The following is a 19,397-nucleotide window of genomic DNA, read 5'->3' as shown; positions in this document are numbered from 1 at the left end:
ATTAAAAAAGAAAGACAGCAGATACCAAGTGATGGCAATAGCTCATACAGGCCAGCTTAAAAGATGGAAAGGAGAAATAAAAAGGTAGGGAAGACAACACGGTTTTCAAGGATATCTTTGAGTCATATAAACATTAGGTTGATCTACCTTATATGAACTAAACTGCTGCTCTAAATCCTGTAGATGTGAGGCACCAGGTGACTTTCCTAAGTTTTCCTCCAAACTGTAAAATAAAATTTTAAAACAAATCACAAATGTACCTTGTAAGCTATTAAAATACTTCAGAAAAAAAAAAGAAAAAAAAAGAGTAAAAAATATGATTTGTTTTGAATTATAAAACGTATACATGTTTGGCTTTTCTCATTATCTGTATAGTGTGATGTAATGAGGGTAATGAAAATATGTAGATCAAACTTATTTCATTGTTTGTGTACAGTTTTAAGAAACGAAGGCAACACAAAAAACCCACTTATTTAGGTAGGATTTTCTGTGTACAATGTGATACTGTGTGAGGAGTTAAGGGCTTTTCTCATTTTCGGTGCACAATGTGATAATGTGTAAGGAGTTAATGCCTTTTCTCATTTTCTGTGTACAATGTAATGTTGTGTGAGTATTTAAGTAGGATTTTTCTCATTTTCTGTGTACAAAGTGATGTTGTGTAAGGAGTTAGGTAGGGCTTTTCTCATTTCCTGTGCAATGTGAAGTTGTGGAGTTAGGTAGGGTTTTTGGGATACGAGTGCCGTCAGGCAATCTGTAGACTTTTACCATTGATTCCCTTCCAAGACTCTCACAACAACCGTTTTGTGTTTACATTAATAGGAACAACTCAGATTCTTAAGATTGTCCTGTTATAAAAAGTAAAAACAAACCAAGAGATTGAATTTAAACAACATTCTGTTAAATTTCTTCTCATAATCCTCCTATTTTGATATCTCCCTTTTTCATTTGCGTTTATTTATCAATACGGAAAATCAGAATTAAGCAGTATTTATATTTAGGGTTTTATATATTTAGAATCACGTCAGAGAGGGAATTCCGTAACCCGAAAAATCCAGTCATCATATTACGATCACTTCGATCGCTCCATTAACGCCGGTAAACTGGATATTAAAAATAAGTTGCATCATGCGATCAATGTATCCTGACGTATGGCGTGAAAATATGAGGAGTTTAAAATTGTTTGTAAACATGTGCAATGGAGCATGAAACGTGTTTTCAATGTACACACGTGTTTGAATAGAAGAATTTAGCGAAGGAATGCAGACGAAATATTCAGAAGATTCACGTTGAAATCGATATAACTAGTAGAAATTTTTAAGTCAATTTACGGTGGTGTTGAACTTCATGATGGTTTTGAACAAGAATGTTTTGTTTGCAGTAAGAAGTGCCATGATGTCATCCAGGGCATCCCGAATAATCCAGTCATTATATTACGATCACTTCGATCACTCCATTAATTTGAATTTTCCAAATTTCATGGAATTTTATTGTACTACCTGGATTTGGTAAATTTGATCAAAAGGGCAAAATTTTGAAGGAAAAACAAATTTTAATGTAATTTTTTTAGTATTTTACTGAGAAATTAAAATGTACTCGGTTATTTGTAATGGGGGAAAGTAATTTAGACATCAATGAACATGATGAATAGCTTTTTTTTAACAAGACATCAATGAATAGCTAGTATTTATATCTCAGTCATCAAAATTTCCTTAAACATGTTTAATATATTAAATGAACAGTGGACATAATCAAGAAATGCATCAGAAGAAAAAGGTTGATTATTTCATACTGACAGAAGAAACAGAAGCATGAGTAGAAAAATCTCATGTACAAAAAATGTATGGAACTTATAATTTGGTACGCTAGAAATGCTACATAAAACTCATCAATGGCACATGAATCAAAACAGTAAGAAACTCGAATCAAATACAAAGTTGAAAGTTGAAGAACATAAAAAACAGGGTTTAGTTTAATCCATTAGATTTTTTTGTTAAATTGAGATACCGTTTTCCAAAAAGCTTTTCATTAATGATAGAATTTACAATCTTGCCCGCGATCATCATTTAAATGTGTGCAATTTTGGAAGACATCTAGGATTTTAACATTTTGGGCTATATGAATCCTAAACCCAAAGAAAGAACCGATTGACTTTTGTGTGCTTGTACAAATGTATATTTTTGACACTTAGTATGTGGGATTGATAACATTTAGAAAGAATCTATACTACTAAAGGAAGAGACTGATTTCATTGAGCCCCAAATCCTCTGAAACCATTCAATGTCGGAAATATTTGTGATATCATGTATAAATCTAGAGTTTTGTTCTTCCTAAATTTGTCTTTGAAACATTTGTTTTTCCACAGAAAATGCCAATTTTTGAGAAAACATCCAAATTTCGGAGACCGTTATTGATCTTTGTCTTATACGCTGTCGTGCATGCTCAATCGACGTACTGCACGTGAAATCTAACTAATATAGGACAATGGTGTTGATTGAAAATAACAACATTCCAGGCCCTATCCCAATAGTACCATGAGTACCTGTTACCTGTTGCGTAATCTGTACTTTCCAACTGTCGGGTGCACCACCAAACGGTGTATATGGGATCAAAATTACACCTGAACTTTGTCATTATACTGACTAATATCAATGAAAACAATGGCAATCATATCCCTCAGAGCAATCATGCTCTTTGATTCTCCTTTTCATGTACAATGTGATGTTATGGAGTTAGGTAGGCCTATTCTCATTGTCATGTACAATGTGATTTTGTGTAAGGATTAATGTAGGGTTTTCTTCTTTTCATGTACAATGTGATGTTCTGTGAGGATGAATGTAGGCTTTTCTCCTTTTCATGTACAATGTGATGTTGAGTGAGGATGAATGTAGGCTTTTCCCCTTTTCATGTACAATGTGATGTTGTGCAAGGATGAATGTAGGCTTTTCCCCTTTTCATGTACAATGTGATGTGTGAGGATAAATGTAGGCTTTTCTCCTTTTCATGTACAATGTGATGTTGTGTGAGGATGAATGTAGGGCTTTTCCCCTTTTCATGTACAATGTAATGTTGTGTGAGGATGAATGTAGGCTTTTCCCCTTTTCATGTACAATGTGATGTTGAGTGAGGATGAATGTAGGCTTTTCTCCTTTTCATGTACAATGTGATGTTGAGTGAGGATGAATGTAGGCTTTTCTCCTTTTCAGGTACAATGTGATGTTGTGCAAGGATGAATGTAGGCTTTTCACCTTTTCATGTACAATGTGATGTTGTGTGAGGATGAATGTTGGCTTTTCTCCTTTTCATGTTCAATGTGATGTTGTGTGAGGATGAATGTAGGCTTTTCACCTTTTCATGTACAATGTAATGTTGTGTGAGGATGAATGTAGGCTTTTCTCCTTTTCATGTACAATGTGATGTGTGAGGATGAATGTAGGCTTTTCACCTTTTCATGTACAATTCACCTTTTCATGTACAATGTGATGTTGTGTGAGAATGAATGTAGGCTTTTCCCCTTTTCATGTACAATGTGATGTTGAGTGAGGATGAATGTAGGTTTTTCACCTTTTCATGTACAATGTGATGTTCTGTGAGGATGAATGTAGGCATTTCACCTTTTCATGTACAATGTGATGTTCTGTGAGGATGAATGTAGGCTTTTCACCTTTTCATGTTCAATATGATGTTGTGTGAGGATGAATGAAGGCTTTTCTCCTTTTCATGTACAATGTGATGTTGAGTGAGGATGAATGTAGGCTTTTCCCCTTTTCATGTACAATGTGATGTTGAGCGAGGATGAATGTAGGCTTTTCTCCTTTTCATGTACAATGTAATGTTGTATGAGGATGAATGTTGGCTTTTCACCTTTTCATGTACAATGTGATGTTGAGTGAGGATGAATGTAGGCTTTTCTCCTTTTCATGTACAATGTGATGTTATGCAAGGATGAATGTAGGCTTTTCTCCTTTTCATGTACAATGTAATGTTGTGTGAGGATGAATGTTGGCTTTTCACCTTTTCATGTACAATGTGATGTTCTGTGAGGATAATGTAGGCTTTTCTCCTTTTCATGTTCAATGTGATGTTGTGTGAGGATGAATGTAGGCTTTTCTCCTTTTCATGTTCAATGTGATGTTGTGTGAGGATGAATGTAGGCTTTTCTCCTTTTCATGTTCAAGGATGAATGTAGGCTTTTCACCTTTTCATGTACAATGTGATGTTGTGTGAGGATGAATGTAGGCTTTTCCCCTTTTCATGTACAATGTGATTTTGTGTGAGGATGTATGTAGGCTTTTCCCCTTTTCATGTACAATGTGATGTTGAGTGAGGATGAATGAAGGCTTTTCACCTTTTCATGTACAATGTGATGTTGTGTGAGGATGAATGTAAGCTCTTCCCCTTTTCATGTACAATGTAATGTTTCTATGAGGATGAATGTAGGCTTTTCACCTTTTTTTATGTACAATGTGATGTTCTGTTAGGATGAATGAAGGCTTTTTCCCTTTTCATGTACAATGCGATGTTGTGTGAGGATGAATGTAGGCTTTTCCCCTTTTCATGTACAATGTGATGTTGAGTGAGGATGAATGAAGGCTTTTCACCTTTTCATGTACAATGTGATGTTGTGTGAGGATGAATGTAGGCTTTTCTCCTTTTCATGTACAATGTGATGTTGTGTGAGGATGAATGTAGGCTTTTCACCTTTTTATGTACAATGTGATGTTCTGTGAGGATAAATGTAGGCTTTTCTCCTTTTCATGTACAATGTGATGTTGTGTGAGGATGAATGTAGACTTTTCTCCTTTTTATGTACAATGTGATGTTGTGTGTAGTGCTTTTCCCATTTTCATTGTATGATGAGTTATTTCTCATTTTTATGTACAATGTAATGTTTTATTAGGAGTTAAATAGTGAATTTCTTATTTTCTTTGATCAAGGTTATGTGTGGAAAGGAATGAGATGTAAGTACCTAGGTGTTTTCTGCTTACCATTATACATTATAATTTGGTGTGCAGAATGAGACTTACATACATAGATCTTTTCTCATTATCATTATTTGGTATAATAAGGTGTACAGAATGAGACTTACATAGGTAGAACTTTTCTCATTATCTGTGTGCAATGTCTGTTCCATCGTGTGATATATCGACTTCTCCATTCCATTATTTTATTCTTTAAATGCTGTTCTAACTTTTCTTGTAATTCTACTACATTTTTCTTTGCAGTAAAGTAATAAAGACTCTCAGGCTAAAAGAAAATAACAAATTATTATACTGCAATTCAACAAAGAATTATATTATTTAATGTAAAACTTCATGTAAAATTTTCAAGCATTGCCAGTAAGTTTGTCCTTATTTAAATTTATTAGATTGAGGTAGGATGGACCAATGCAGGGGTTACTCATTTGAATCTTACAATGGGCTATTTTATAAACTGTAAGGTTTTGAATTAAAATTTCACCTTCAATTGTTCAATTATCTTTAAAAACACTTTAAAAGGCAGTTAAGATATTTACAAAAAATATTGACAAAATGAGTTAATACAGGTATGAAAAAGGAACATTGGTAATACTGTAGTTTGATAAATATAAATTTTAAAACATCTTATATATTCACATAATGTGATAGGAAATTCCCAAATTGGATTTATGATAGGATTATTATATAGGATGATTCAATAGTAGAAAAATGTTATATGGAAAAACAATTATATATTTCCAGAAAATTGTAAGTCTTATATTACAATGGGTATCCTACGCCTATTAACAATATTATTTAGGGCTATTAGGGGAGAAAGTTATATCCTTGAAAGTTTTCTTAACAGCTTTAATGAAATAAAGGATCAAATTTTTAAAAAGAAATTAAAAATTCTAAGGTGAAATTGCTTGATTTTAATATTAACATCAACCTGGTTTTCATTTTTTTAGACAAACAATTTCTTGTAGTTGATATGACATACCTGTATAGAACCCAGGTGCTGGTTTGGAAATCTTCTGCTATAGAATGGTGTCCAGTGTGATGTATTACTAAATTCAAAGTTCATCTGTGCTGGTTTCTCATACTGTTGTACATTAGCAAAAATCTAAAAGAAACAAATTATTGGTAAGCATTACATCACTATTTGTGTATGCAAATGAATATTGAAAATTGTCACAATTATTTGCCTGAAAGTCAAGGGCATTTTGTTAAAAAGATTAGTGTTTCATAAGTACATGAAAAAGTTGTGACTATTTTTCAGTTCAAAATTAAATATCTATTTTTTTTTAAATATTAAATTTTGAGTTTGAATTGTTTGTTTTAAAAGTCTCCACTATATTTCACCTCAAGAGAGGGTCATACAAGTAAGATGTTTGACATAAAATAACATTTGACCCAACTTGGTAAGCACCTGTAACAAGTTTTTTTATGCTAGGTTTTAAGCGATAAATATGGTACTGTTTCTGAACGTGAGTATTGACTTTTAAATGAACTTGAAGTGTAGCACATTTCTTACATTTTCATCGTTTATTATACAGCCTATAGAAATTAGAGGACAATAGTTGTCATGGACTCTGTAATATTCTCCAGTATTGGCATTCCATATCAGAAAACCACTGGTACTATCCTCAGTCAATACATATGCAGTAGGACCTTCTGGGATACCAGTTCCTGTAACAAACAAAAAATGCTTATTTTCCAGTCTTATTTTTTTTTTCACACAATACTAAAACAAAATGTAATAAATAAAAATAAATAATTGACTGAAAAATATTGAATTGTTCATTAGTTCTACCAATAGCAGAAAGATAACATCTTCATCAAACTTGTAAATTTTACCTTAATAATTATATTTTATATTTTGTGCATTTTCACAATTTTGATATGGTATTATTCAAATAAAACCCTGACCTATTATAATCCATGCTTTTAAACCAATACCAAGGAAGAAATTAGTCAATAATACAGCATGTTCTTCTTCATCACCAACATTCATGCGTAGAAATTGCTGAAAAAAAAATTTAAACTTTATCGTATAAAGACAATGAATGATATTTGGTATGCAGTAGTATGAGCATTAGTACATCTTATTTCCATGGAGATTATATGGTCACATCCCCTCAGTCGTAGTTCATTGACTTTAGAACTTTTGCATATTAAATTTTGTGATTATATCAGTTAAAGGGGAACCCCTTATATAAGTTCATGATATTTTGGTATGCAGTTTTATCAGCATTGGCATAACTAATTCACTACATTATTTGGTCTTTCACTGTCACTCATGGTTCACTGACTTTGAATGTTAAGCAAATTTTTATGTTAAAGTTTTGTCATATTTATGTAGGACTGAAAATGATAAAATTTAATACAGAATGAAAATTCTACATGTTGTAAACAATGTCCATGTAACAACTTACATCACAGGTACTCCAGATATCACACAGTCCAGGAAAAACAACAGCATCTGATACATGAGGAATTAATGATACATATCTGGCAAGTAATTTCTGAAAATACAGCAAAACAATGTGAATTATTAGGTTTTAAAATGTATCCTGGTTTATAGACATACATGAAAAATAAATGTTACACAGTGTTTTATAAATATATTGAAAAGCACTTGTGGTCAACAATCATACATACAAGCCAGAAAAGTTTTCAATAATATAAAATTTCAAATATGTTCCTCAAAATGTGTCTAATAATCACAAGAATTAAAATTATAGAATTCCATATTGCTCTTGTGCAAAGTGGTAAATCAGATAATAAAAAATTGCAAAACTAACTTTGATTTTATCAAATATTAACACTAAAGAGTGATAGCAATGAAAATCTTCAAATCTGTGTTTGTTTCACACTATAAATAATTGAAATTTGAAAAAATCAGCCAACACAATCTAAAAGTTAAGACTCCTACCAGCTCTTTCAAAAAATTTCTTTCAGATAAATGAAGATAAAAGGTACCAAAATCATATTTAACTACTAAGTATACTGAAATTTCACAGCCTATGATGATAGCAAACTAAAGATATAAGAGAAGAAACCCAAAACTTGGAATTCTGCAAAATTTGAAGGGACATAACTCAAAAGAGAGAAACTAAAAACAACTTGGTCTGTTTTCATCTGTAAACAACCTTGTGCATAATTTTGAAATTTTGAAAAGGTATACTGAACTTGAACAAAACTTGCAAGGAAATATGACAGTAAAACTTAATGCTTCTTCTGTTTTTAATGAAACAGGCCTAGGGTAATACAAAATCAAAAGGCCTTTCAAAAAATTATTAATTTTACATGGGGTTCAAAGAATACATCAAACTTTATTCAAATGGTGATGATTGTTTCTGAAGACTGGCCAGGAAATACATTTATGAAAAGAATCCATTAAAATTTTATACATAGTGGCCAAAAATGTAAAGTGCCTTCTGACCCCTCATACTTTTTATACTTTTAAAAACAGCTCCCAATGAATAAAATTGTATTGTCCAACTTTCTAACTTACAGCTGTCTCTACAGTACTTCCTCGAGATAATTCCTCTGGAGGTTTCAGGGACTTGAAATATCTGGTAACAAACACACTTTTGCCATTTACATCTACCACTGTTGATTTAAATTCACGTTTAGGGAATCTACCATTTAATTCATTCTGCCAGGTTTCAGCATATTGTAATAGTTTTTCACTTTCATTCGTTACAAACTGTAAAAGAATTAAATACCTGTATACTGCAATTCATTTTTTTTTTGCCTATTTATGCAGTCTATAAGAACTCATGGCAAACAATTTATGCATTGATTTCCTATTTCTATATATTTCTTCAATCCTACTTCTACTTGCCCTTGATAACATTCAATTGACTGATATCACAAAATTATACAATATGAAACGACTTCATGCAAGTTAAGATGATTCTTGTATCTGTGATTTTTTTTTATATACAATAAACTTCAAGCAAGAACCCAATTAAAAGAATAAAATTTAATATATAAAAGCTTCTTTGCAATTTTTTTAATTTCCAAAATAAATAGCTCTGTATGATCCTTAATAGTAAGAACTTCTTAATCTTTCCAAAAATCTGGTAACCAAACTAAACAGCTTACTTCCTCAGTGTGACCAAAATGATCTTGAAGGTGCATAACAGAATTATTTTCATCCAAATATAGAATGGGTATTGACAGGTGTATAAGAAAAACCTACCTTTTCTCTCATAGGTTCTGGTGGTGATACAGGTGGTTCCATGGTTATAAATAAACTCATGTAAGTTTTACCATCCTTCGATGTGCTGATATCCCCCTCCTCTGCTTCCTCACCACTGTAGCCTAATAAAATTGGAGGGGCTTTTATTTGGAAAGTACCCTCAATCTGAAAAGAAAAAATATTTAACCAAGTAAAATAAAAGGGTTACTTTCAATCTGAAAATATGTAACATAACAAAATGAAATTTGTTTCAAATTGGGATGTTCCTTTGATCTGTAGAATGTTTTCCCTTTCAGCTAACAAAAATTAAAACAGAACTTTTTTTTATTTATTGAAATATACAATACATTTAATAAAGATAACATACTTTTTTCTGTTTCTTTTCTCAACTGAAGGTGAACAAAACAGCTATATATGAGTATATAAAGCTAAAGAAGAAGAAAATTTTGGGCATACCATCTGCATCATGTAACAAAGATCAAAGGTTGTTTCACCAATATTTGGTAGTTTAAGAAAATTTGTTGACAACACTATGTTACCAGTCTGATAAACAAAATAAACTTTTGACTTGCTGGTTACATGTATAATCTATGCAAAATGCCTAAAAGTGTAATAAACCTTATACCTTTGCTTGATTACTTACTTTTCCATTGTAATATATAGTAGAGAATGGGACACACATTCGACCTAACCATTTCCTTTCTATTCTTTGGTGTACTGTTTGTGATTGCCTATCATCCTGAAAAGTCAAGTAATATTTTAATATTATTTCTACCCCTTAGCTTTAAAATTAAGCTGTTTTGTTATATCCATTTAAAAACATAAATAATAAATTAAGATTTATTCATATCTAAACTCATGTCTATATTTTGTTATTTATATATTTCTTACTTTAAATACATTTTTACTGTAAATTATAAATCGGCATACTGTAAATTGTTGATAATTTCAAACATACTAGATGTGCTTTAAAAATTAGAAATGCATGAGTATGAGAATGCCTAAATACAAATGAAACACACTTTAAGGTATACAAAGATTTTTTTTATCACTTAGGCCTTATAACTATGTTAGTGGTTAGCAATTGTAACAAATAAAAATATGTAAGGTCATGGTGAAAGGTTTTTGGGGTATTTATTTTTTTACAAAATGATTTAAATTTTCATTAAAATCCAAATGATTTATGGAATCTGATGCTGTCTTCAATTTTACCATTGGTATGCCTTATGCATTGTATTTTTCAACATTTTATGAAACAAGAGTGCACACGCTGAAATGTCTCGCCTTCTTTACTAATCATTGATATTATGTTGATAGTCCTAAATATAAAGCTTTATTACAACTGTCACATAAACTTAACATTAACCAAGTAAACTAAACATTGACCAATGAACCATGAAAATGAGGTCAAGGTCAGATGAACCATGCTAGGCAGGCATGTACAGCTAACAATTCTTCCATACAACAAATATAGTTGACCTATTGCTTATAGTTTAAGAAAAACAGACGAAAACACAAAAACTTAACACTGAGCAATGAACCTTGAAAATGAGGTCAAGGTCAAATAAAACCTGCGTGACTGACATATAGATCATAAAATATTTCCATACACCAAATATAGTTGAACTATTGCATATAGTATTAGAAAAAAAGACCAAAACTCAAAAACTTAACTTTGACCACTGAACCATAAAAATGAGGTCAAGGTAAGATGTAACCTGCCAGCTAGACATGTACACCTTACAATCATTCCATACACCAAATATAGCTGACCTATTGCATGCAGTATTAGAAAAAAAGACCAAAACTCAAAAACTTAACTTTGACCACTGAACCATGAAAATGAGGTCAAGGTCAGATGACACCTGCCAGCTAGACATGTACACCTTACAATCATTCCATACACCAAATATAGTAGACCTATTGCATACAGTATAAGAAAAACAGACCAAAACAAAAAAACTTAACTATAACCACTGAACCATGAAAATGAGGTCAAGGTCAGATGACACCTGCCAGTTGGACATGTACACCTTACAGTCCTTCCATACACCGAATATACTAGACCTATTGCTTATAGTATCTGAGATATGGACTTGACCACGAAAACTTAACCTTGTTCACTGATCCATGAAATGAGGTCGAGGTCAAGTGAAAACAGTCTGACGGGCATGAGGACCTTGCAAGGTACGCACATACCAAATATAGTTATCCTATTACTTATAATAAGAGAGAATTTAACATTACAAAAAATCTGAACTTTTTTTTCAAGTAGTCACTGAACCATGAAAATGAGGTCAAGGACATTGGACATGTGACTGACGGAAACTTCGTAACATGAGGCATCCATATACAAAGTATGAAGCATCCAGGTCTTCCATCTTCTAAAATATAAAGCTTTTAAGAAGTTAGCTAACGCCGCCGCCGCCGCCGCCGTAGCCGCCGCCGCCGGATCGCTATCCCTATGTCGAGCTTTCTGCAACAAAAGTCGCAGGCTCGACAAAAAACTGCTGGCCCATGGTAAAATCTCTAAAAAAAAAAAATGCATAGCTGTGTATTTCTTACTGATCCACTAGAATCAATCAGTTGATGGAATAGTTAGATTTGTGACAATTGAGGGTATGCATTTTAAATGAAAAAAAAGAAAAGGACACTGTGCTGGAGGGTTCATAGGTCAAAGTGATAAGGAATATAATGGTGTTACTTCAAATTATAATTAATAGGACAAATGGTGTACATGTGTTAAAATTCATTAAACAATACTCACTTTCATTGGCTACAGAAAAAGAAGTCTTGAAGAGTAAAGATAATGCACACAATACTAACAAGAATAAACAAGTATTACAACAGAATTCATGCGAATCATTATATTATTAATAAAATGCTCTTAAAGCAAATTATTCATATGAGAAAGCTTAAGCAAAAAAAAACAAAGTAGAAAACTAACTATACTAGTCAATAAAGATATTGTAGACAATAATTACCTTATCTATATCAACGAGCACTTCATCAAATAAATTTAGATAAACATTATCATCTACTGTCTGTAAACTGGACGGACTGTAATCTCCATTTGGAGCTCTGAAATATTATATCATACAGATACTGTAAACAACTTATTTTGGTGGCCAGGGTACCTTTTTTGTTGTTCAGTCGTTTCTTATAGACTTTGTGGCAATACATTTTCTAATGTTTTTTAATGTATTCATATAACATGTATAAGAGAAGATACAATTTTAGTAACAAATGGTTTTCACAATATATTTTTCTTCTTGTGAAAGACACAAAAACTAGTTTGTTAACAATAATAAGATTTGTTAAATGGAAATGTACATACTGCCGGAATTTGTTTTAAAATAGACATACATATATAAAGTGGCTTGCTTACATTTGACAAGATTTTATAGAGACATTTTAATATAAGTAATAGTAGCCACCTTTTATAGTGGGTAGGGTTAATAATTTCATGTACTGTAAATTCAAATCATTGATTTCTGGTAAAACCGTGAGATCTAATTAATGCAATTGCAAACATTCTGTGAAGGAAAAATCACTACTGAAATTATGAATGCAAGTTTTTATTATTGCGAACCCGATACCTTCACATGTTTTGCATTAATAAAAAAATCGCAATAATATCTGAATTTACTGCATATCAGACCCTAAAGATAATGTAATCAATCAAAAGATCACCTTGTCTTACAACCTGTGAGCTTACCTGAATGGTAATGTTAATTCTTCATTATAGCTAGGATTAGGACCATCCCCAGTGCTTGTTCTCACTGTATTGTGTTGAAACATCACTTCTACAAATGGCTGTACCCGTGTCTACAAAATCATTTAAATACTCAATAAATACACAGCAAGCTACTAAAAAATGTTATAAATTGATTATATATTTTAAACAATTTGTAACAAACTTCTTAAACATTTTCAATATAAAAAAAATTGTATATTTATATTTCTTAAATGTTCACAAACAGCAAATTAAATATAAACATCATTGATTCAGGAGGGTTTAGTGCTCACAAACATATTTAACTAGCCACATTCTGTATGTGCCTGTCCCTAGTCAGGAGCCTTCAAGTCAGTGGTTCTAGTTGGTTGCCGTCTGCCATATTCGTTTTTAGCATAAATCAGGCTTTTGGTTTTCTATTTTGAATTATTTCACATTATGCCATGCCAGGTCTTTTATAGATTACTATACCTTAAGGGTTTTGCTGAATGTTGAAGGCTGTATGGTGACCTATAGTTGTTTAAATCAATGTCATTTGGACTCTGGTGGATAGTTGTCTCATTGGCAGTCATACCACATCTCTTTTTTTTTTTACCAAAATCTTTATTTTTATATCTTTTGTTCATTAACTTAAAATCAAATTTGGTATTCCAAAAAACAAAACAAAATTAAATGACTAATTACCTCCCCTATAATAGTTTTATGTGTTTTGATTTCTTCTCTTGATGTCATACCACCATGTCTGAAACATAAAAATTGTTGTATTAGTCCTAAACAGAACATGTTTTAACTAGCATAATTTAAACCCAAAATTGTTATTGCACAACCTGATATAAGAATGTATCCCCTTTAAGAAAAAGCTTAAAACTTAACTTTTTTGCCTTGCTTTAGAGAAAAAAAAATATTTCAGCTTGAAAGTTACTTGTTCCTAGATACAAAATTTCAAAGAAATTAAAAAATAACACTGGTATTCTTTTGTTGTATAATATTGCTCAATAAAATGTAACAGCCATGATTTCTAAGTTTTGACATCATACAAACTTAAATTCGCATTTCCCCATTCATTGAAGTTTTTTATTTATCTGTTTGTTCTTTTTCTATGAATCCAACAAATTTATTGGTACACTTTGTTTACAGCACACTAGTTTGTGAGTAGAACCGGTAAGTAAAATTTCAAATATAAAAACTCAGGAGTTATCAGTCCAAGAGCGCAAAATCTTATAGCATATATACTAAAATAAGATTTTGGACTGAAATGCCCATTTAGATCTGCACCAATATAAAATGCCTGATCAAGAAATTGTTAAGTCGTATTCAAACTTTCCGTCATTTTCAGACATTTCTCTTCAGTAAACTCTGTACTGTATAGTTACTTTGATTGCAAGTTATAAAAAATGTTCAATTTACAAGATGTTTTGTTGTTGTTATCGAACTGTGCTAAACAATAAATATCAGGGAAATGATTAAACAATGGATTGACCTCATGCAAAGTGTCTTAACTCCACTGAATTTATATTGAAAATAGTTTGAAATTTGAACATGAGTTTATGATATTATGTTACAATAAGACATTTCAGCTTACATTTGGATCATCATTGTTATTTCAGTCTAAATATCATTTACTACTGTAAATTCAGAAATTATCACGATGTTTTTATTATTGCATAAAAGGCGACAGGGTTATAATCGCAATAATTTTAACTCGCATTTTGAAATTTTTTATATGAATTAAACAGGATTTTTCTCAATATCACAAAAATTAAAATCGCATTTTAGTCTAAAATGACAAAATCGCAATAATAAATGCACGCAATAATTTCTGAATTTACAGTAGTTATTTTCTGTTTAACATGATCAAACAGACACATGTCAACATTTCTATTTACTGTAATTGAAAATTAATGAAGAACTAAAGGTATTTAAATGAAACAATGTTACAGGAAGGTCTACCATGAAGTTTCCTGTAAAATATTTAGTTATAAGGCCACCCTTAATAAATTCCTTGTTTGATGTTGCCTACTCATGCCTTGCAGGGTTGGGTAGGTAGGTAAGGATGTTTTTTTTTGACCAACAACATGTTTTAGACAAGAAAGATGCAAGAGCAGGAAAAAATCTTTCGTTAAAAAACATGATTTGTGTCATAAATTTTTCAGGAGGCTGCTTTTTTAGGTGGGTAGGTAGGCAATATCAAACAATCTTAATTCTATTTTTGGCCATGGAATAAGATTTGCTGCTAGTCAACAGTAAAGTTTATTATCAACAACATGTGATTGTGCCACAGTCAAAGTTGTGCTACATAAAATGTGAATTATGTTTTAAAAGTCATAAAACTTTTTTTAACTTTGATTCAATACATATTTTCAGACATACAGTTGAAACTTGAGTAATGTACTTTAATGCATACATGTTTCTTCTGTATGAACCTAATTGTTTAAAGATATGTACAGTTGAAATCTGGAACTCATATCACTCAAGAAAATGACATCTACATGAAATGTATAGATGATAGTTGAAGTGTAAACAAAACTGTTTTGTTGTATTAGTTGCTATGCCAACCACCAACTCAACAAAAGGAGTTATAGTGAATCACTAAATGATTAGTATTTAAAAAATATTAAAGTATTCCAACATTAACTATTATTCCATTTCAGACAAGCGATAGATTGAAGACATTTATCAAATTTTCTTAAAAACTGCATTTTAGAAGTAAAAAAACAGACACAAATATGGCTTCATTTTAGACAGTTTTCCAGGCAAATTAAGTTTTATATTTAACATTAATCCTGAGACCAATAGATAATCCCAGCATAATCCAATTTATTCATTACAGTGAATTTGATAAATTGCAGGTAACTTTACATAGCAGACAGCAGCATAAGATATCAACTGTACAATGTATGAGATAATTTGATAGAAGAAAGAAGATCTAATAAAGAGTACTTACTTCTCATCCCTGGGTAATATATTAGGTAATACATACACATTAGTCTTTTTCATACTTATTAATGGTAACTTTTTGTCACTGTAGGAAATGTAATTATGCATTTTTCTTACAGATTAAACTATCTTGCATATATTAAACTATCAACTACTTTCTAAAACAATCAGCATATTTAAGCATAGTCAAAGGTAAGCAGTATTGTGTTCATAACATAACCTCAAAAAACATTTATGTGTAAATTGAAGTTCCTGCAACATATAATCTGGTCAGTTAAGAAAGCTGTTACTAAACATTCTTTTGTTAGTGATATTTGCATGAGTAGAAATTCTAGGTTAACTTTAGACTCAGGGCTTAATGACAGAGTTTTATTTTATCCTTAGTTGCTTAAAAAAGGTCATAACTCCAGAAAAATCAATTAAATTCTATAACATAAAAAGCTAATAAAAAAGAGTTGTTAAAAATATCAATACACAAAATGATCTTACCCTGAAGAAGTTGCTCGAGTTGGAACATACAAAGCTCTGGTTATGCTAACCAATATTTTAAGATCATTGTCTTTTATTGCTTGAGCTGTTACTTTTTTTCTTTCTTTTCGTTCTGGTCTTAATGGACGTCTTCTTTCAGTAACCTTCACTAAATTAGCACCTATCATTCTGTAACGAAATGATATGTGTTTTGATGATTTCTTGGTTGTATGAAAGACTTCACATGTGTTTCATTGATAAATTAATGCAGATTGACATAAAAATTGACATCATTGTCTATCAATTTTCGAATATTATGTACTGTCCATGATCTATAATAATATTGGGTAGTAAGTCAAAGAAAATGTGTACAAATTGCTGATAAAACTACATAAAAAACAGAATTTATGTACCATTCATGCTCACTTCAAACTGACCTAGTGTAAACTTATACAAATATTGATGCTGCCAATGTAGGGAAAAGCATGTCTTGATTCAAAGACTTCATTTCAAGTGAGGCAAAAATAGCAAGGGAACACTGAATGTGGAAATGATTGTATTTCAAAGAAAGAAATATAAGTTACACATCTTTTAAATGTTATAATCTAATATAAAAAATTGCAATACTGTAAACTTGCTAATTTGCAGTTTTCATTTCTTTTACAGCACTGGGTAGATACCTCTGCTGGTGGACTATCAGTCCCCGAGGGTATCATCAGCCCAGTAGTCAGTACTTCTGTACTGACATGATTTATAACAAACCTTTCTAAAATTGTCCGTTTATAAATTTTAAAATTATGAATAAACTAAGGTTTCAACTCCCTCAGGCAAAGTTGACCTTAAATGGATTTGGCTATTGTTTTTAGGTACTTTTTGGTCATATAGCTCTTCAACTGTTTCGGTCCTTATACATCCTCGGCTTTCAAATATTTGTCTTTGAGCGTTCCTGATGAAGGTAAATCCAGAAAAGAGTTTCGGACGCAAGAAATTAATAACATGTTGTTTTTATTTCTTTTGCTACTATTTACCATAAATACTTACGCTATGTTAGGAACCTCTTCTTCTAACACAACATCACCCAGATGTTTCTTATGGGATAACTGTCTAAATTTCCTCATAACTTGCTCTCTTGTCTAGAAGAAAATCAAAATTTATTTAAGTATAAGCTATTCATAGGAGCGATTAGTCTATTTACTTGCAAATCATAAATTCTCTTTTTACAGATCAAAAACCCCACTTTTTCAGGCACAACATAGGTAAATGTAGTGTAAGTTTTAATACCTGAATCAAGTTGTAATACTTAAGATATGCTGTATTACAAATAGTAAGGGGGTGAAATTCTATGTACATGTAAACAAATTTGGGTGATGCATTTTAAGGTAAACATCGTAAAGTAGTGATTAAGTCTAGTGGATAAGGGTAAAAAATTAGCATACAGTATCTGAAGCTGTCAAACTGAATTATAGACCCCCTTAACTTTAAATTGTCAATATTTTTGGATATAAATTGTTTATACATGCATCAATTCTAAAATTAAATGTTACTATTAAACCATGAGAAATGTTTATTTTGATGCAAGTCTTTTTATAGACTTTATTGAAAACCCTTGTATCAGAACTCAGGTAAATTTTATCATGTTAACATGATTAGGTTTGATGGGATTCTTTGATGAATGTGAAGTTGAATAATTTTGTTATTTAGGAATTATTAAATTTAAATACCGTAAGCCATATGTAAACCCTTTCAAAAGATTCTTTCTCCGTTTAGAGAACAAGACATTGTTGTCATAAAATTAAGATATACATCTACAATGATCTGTTGTTTACAATGGTAACTTAGACGGATGTTTACAATTTCTTACATTTATAAAATCTAAAATGAAATAAGGAACAGACAAGAAAATAATTTGTGTTTGTAAAGGATATTTCTAAAGTCTATTTTCACTGGAGAAAACCATTAGAAGAAATTAAATACAGCTCCTACTACTATTCTTGGAACTACATGGTTGAACAATGATATTTCAATTGTAAACCTAAATAGAAAGAAGTCTATTTCAATACTTTTCAAAATTTCTGTGGTGATTGATTGTACACATATATCATCAGGTAATGCTTTCCATGGGTGGGTGTTGTATTCCATGTTTTCAACAATGGCTATAGGGGTAATCAACTATCTTAAGAACAGAACAAATAGCTGTCTGACAAGTTCTGTATTAAAACTACTTGTTCATAAATAAACCTTTTAAGAATAGACATGGGGCAAAGAAGTTGTCTTCCAATGTGTTATGTCTCATTTCCTGACTATCAAAGGTGATAACAAGGTCACCCTGGATTTTCAAGCTCTCTGAATGGTCAATATCCAGGCCCGTAGCTAGGATGTCTCTGACTTAAATAGTCAAACTTCAATTTGAATCTTGACTATAATAGAAATTTTTGTTTAAGGGGGTGTCTGTTTCCTTGTGTCTTTTATTACACTATTCAAATCCTACAGTGAAATTGACTTTTATACAGGTTTTATAACTCTACATATTATCATTAGTTGATGGATTCATGTTTGCTTAACAGCTAGAGACTTTTGGTTCTAGCATTTTAGTAAAGAAGTCATCAATTTGTAGGATTTGAATGCAAGAAGACTAGCATATAAAATGGATAATTTTGACAGTCAATTTTATAAATCTTACAACAGATTACTACATACTCCAAACACATGCCTTAGATTGAACATCCCAGATAACAACTGATGTATACTTTCAATGATGACACCATGATAGATATTTTTCTTACATTGCTGAGCTTCCAAGTCCTACATCAAATTTTCCACACAATTCAATGAAATCCACTTATCTGAAAAGCTAGCATTAAAATAGCAAAAAATGTTAATACATTTTGCTATTCTTCATAAAAGTAAAAGTTACCTTTTGTAAGAATCTTGATATAGCAGCTCTTTGTTCCTCAATATCTTCAGTTTGCTTAATTTTTTCTTCCTCCCTTTTCTTTTTTTCATACTCCTGTAATTATTCATAAATTCAAATTTTAAATTGCATTTTTTAAATCATTTATTATCATGGGCAAATCAATGGTTTTGTTCCAGA

The 19,397-nt window shown here is 31.2% G+C and overlaps 1 protein-coding gene across 3 annotated transcripts in view; it reads right to left on the bottom strand.

Annotated features, from left to right (window-relative positions):
- The window catches only part of LOC127726947 (coiled-coil and C2 domain-containing protein 2A-like), a 70,303-nt gene that overhangs the window by 5,412 nt on the left and 45,494 nt on the right, over positions 1-19,397 (bottom strand). For all 3 annotated transcript variants that reach the window (XM_052234324.1, XM_052234336.1, XM_052234332.1), the window contains 15 exons: positions 19,221-19,313; positions 17,348-17,439; positions 16,328-16,495; positions 13,586-13,643; positions 12,884-12,993; positions 12,150-12,246; positions 9,809-9,904; positions 9,166-9,330; positions 8,473-8,667; positions 7,391-7,480; positions 6,885-6,981; positions 6,490-6,644; positions 5,956-6,078; positions 5,087-5,244; positions 148-223 (listed from right to left, as the gene is read on the bottom strand). In XM_052234324.1, coding sequence (XP_052090284.1) covers positions 148-223; positions 5,087-5,244; positions 5,956-6,078; positions 6,490-6,644; positions 6,885-6,981; positions 7,391-7,480; positions 8,473-8,667; positions 9,166-9,330; positions 9,809-9,904; positions 12,150-12,246; positions 12,884-12,993; positions 13,586-13,643; positions 16,328-16,495; positions 17,348-17,439; positions 19,221-19,313 — 1,773 coding nt within the window. The remainder of the gene's footprint in view (positions 1-147; positions 224-5,086; positions 5,245-5,955; positions 6,079-6,489; positions 6,645-6,884; positions 6,982-7,390; positions 7,481-8,472; positions 8,668-9,165; positions 9,331-9,808; positions 9,905-12,149; positions 12,247-12,883; positions 12,994-13,585; positions 13,644-16,327; positions 16,496-17,347; positions 17,440-19,220; positions 19,314-19,397) is intronic.

This window comes from Mytilus californianus, unplaced genomic scaffold (assembly GCF_021869535.1).
Source record: "Mytilus californianus isolate M0D057914Y unplaced genomic scaffold, xbMytCali1.0.p SCAF_1, whole genome shotgun sequence".
NCBI classification, from domain to species: Eukaryota; Metazoa; Mollusca; class Bivalvia; order Mytilida; family Mytilidae; genus Mytilus; species Mytilus californianus.
This window is presented reverse-complemented; position numbering and strand designations above follow the sequence as displayed.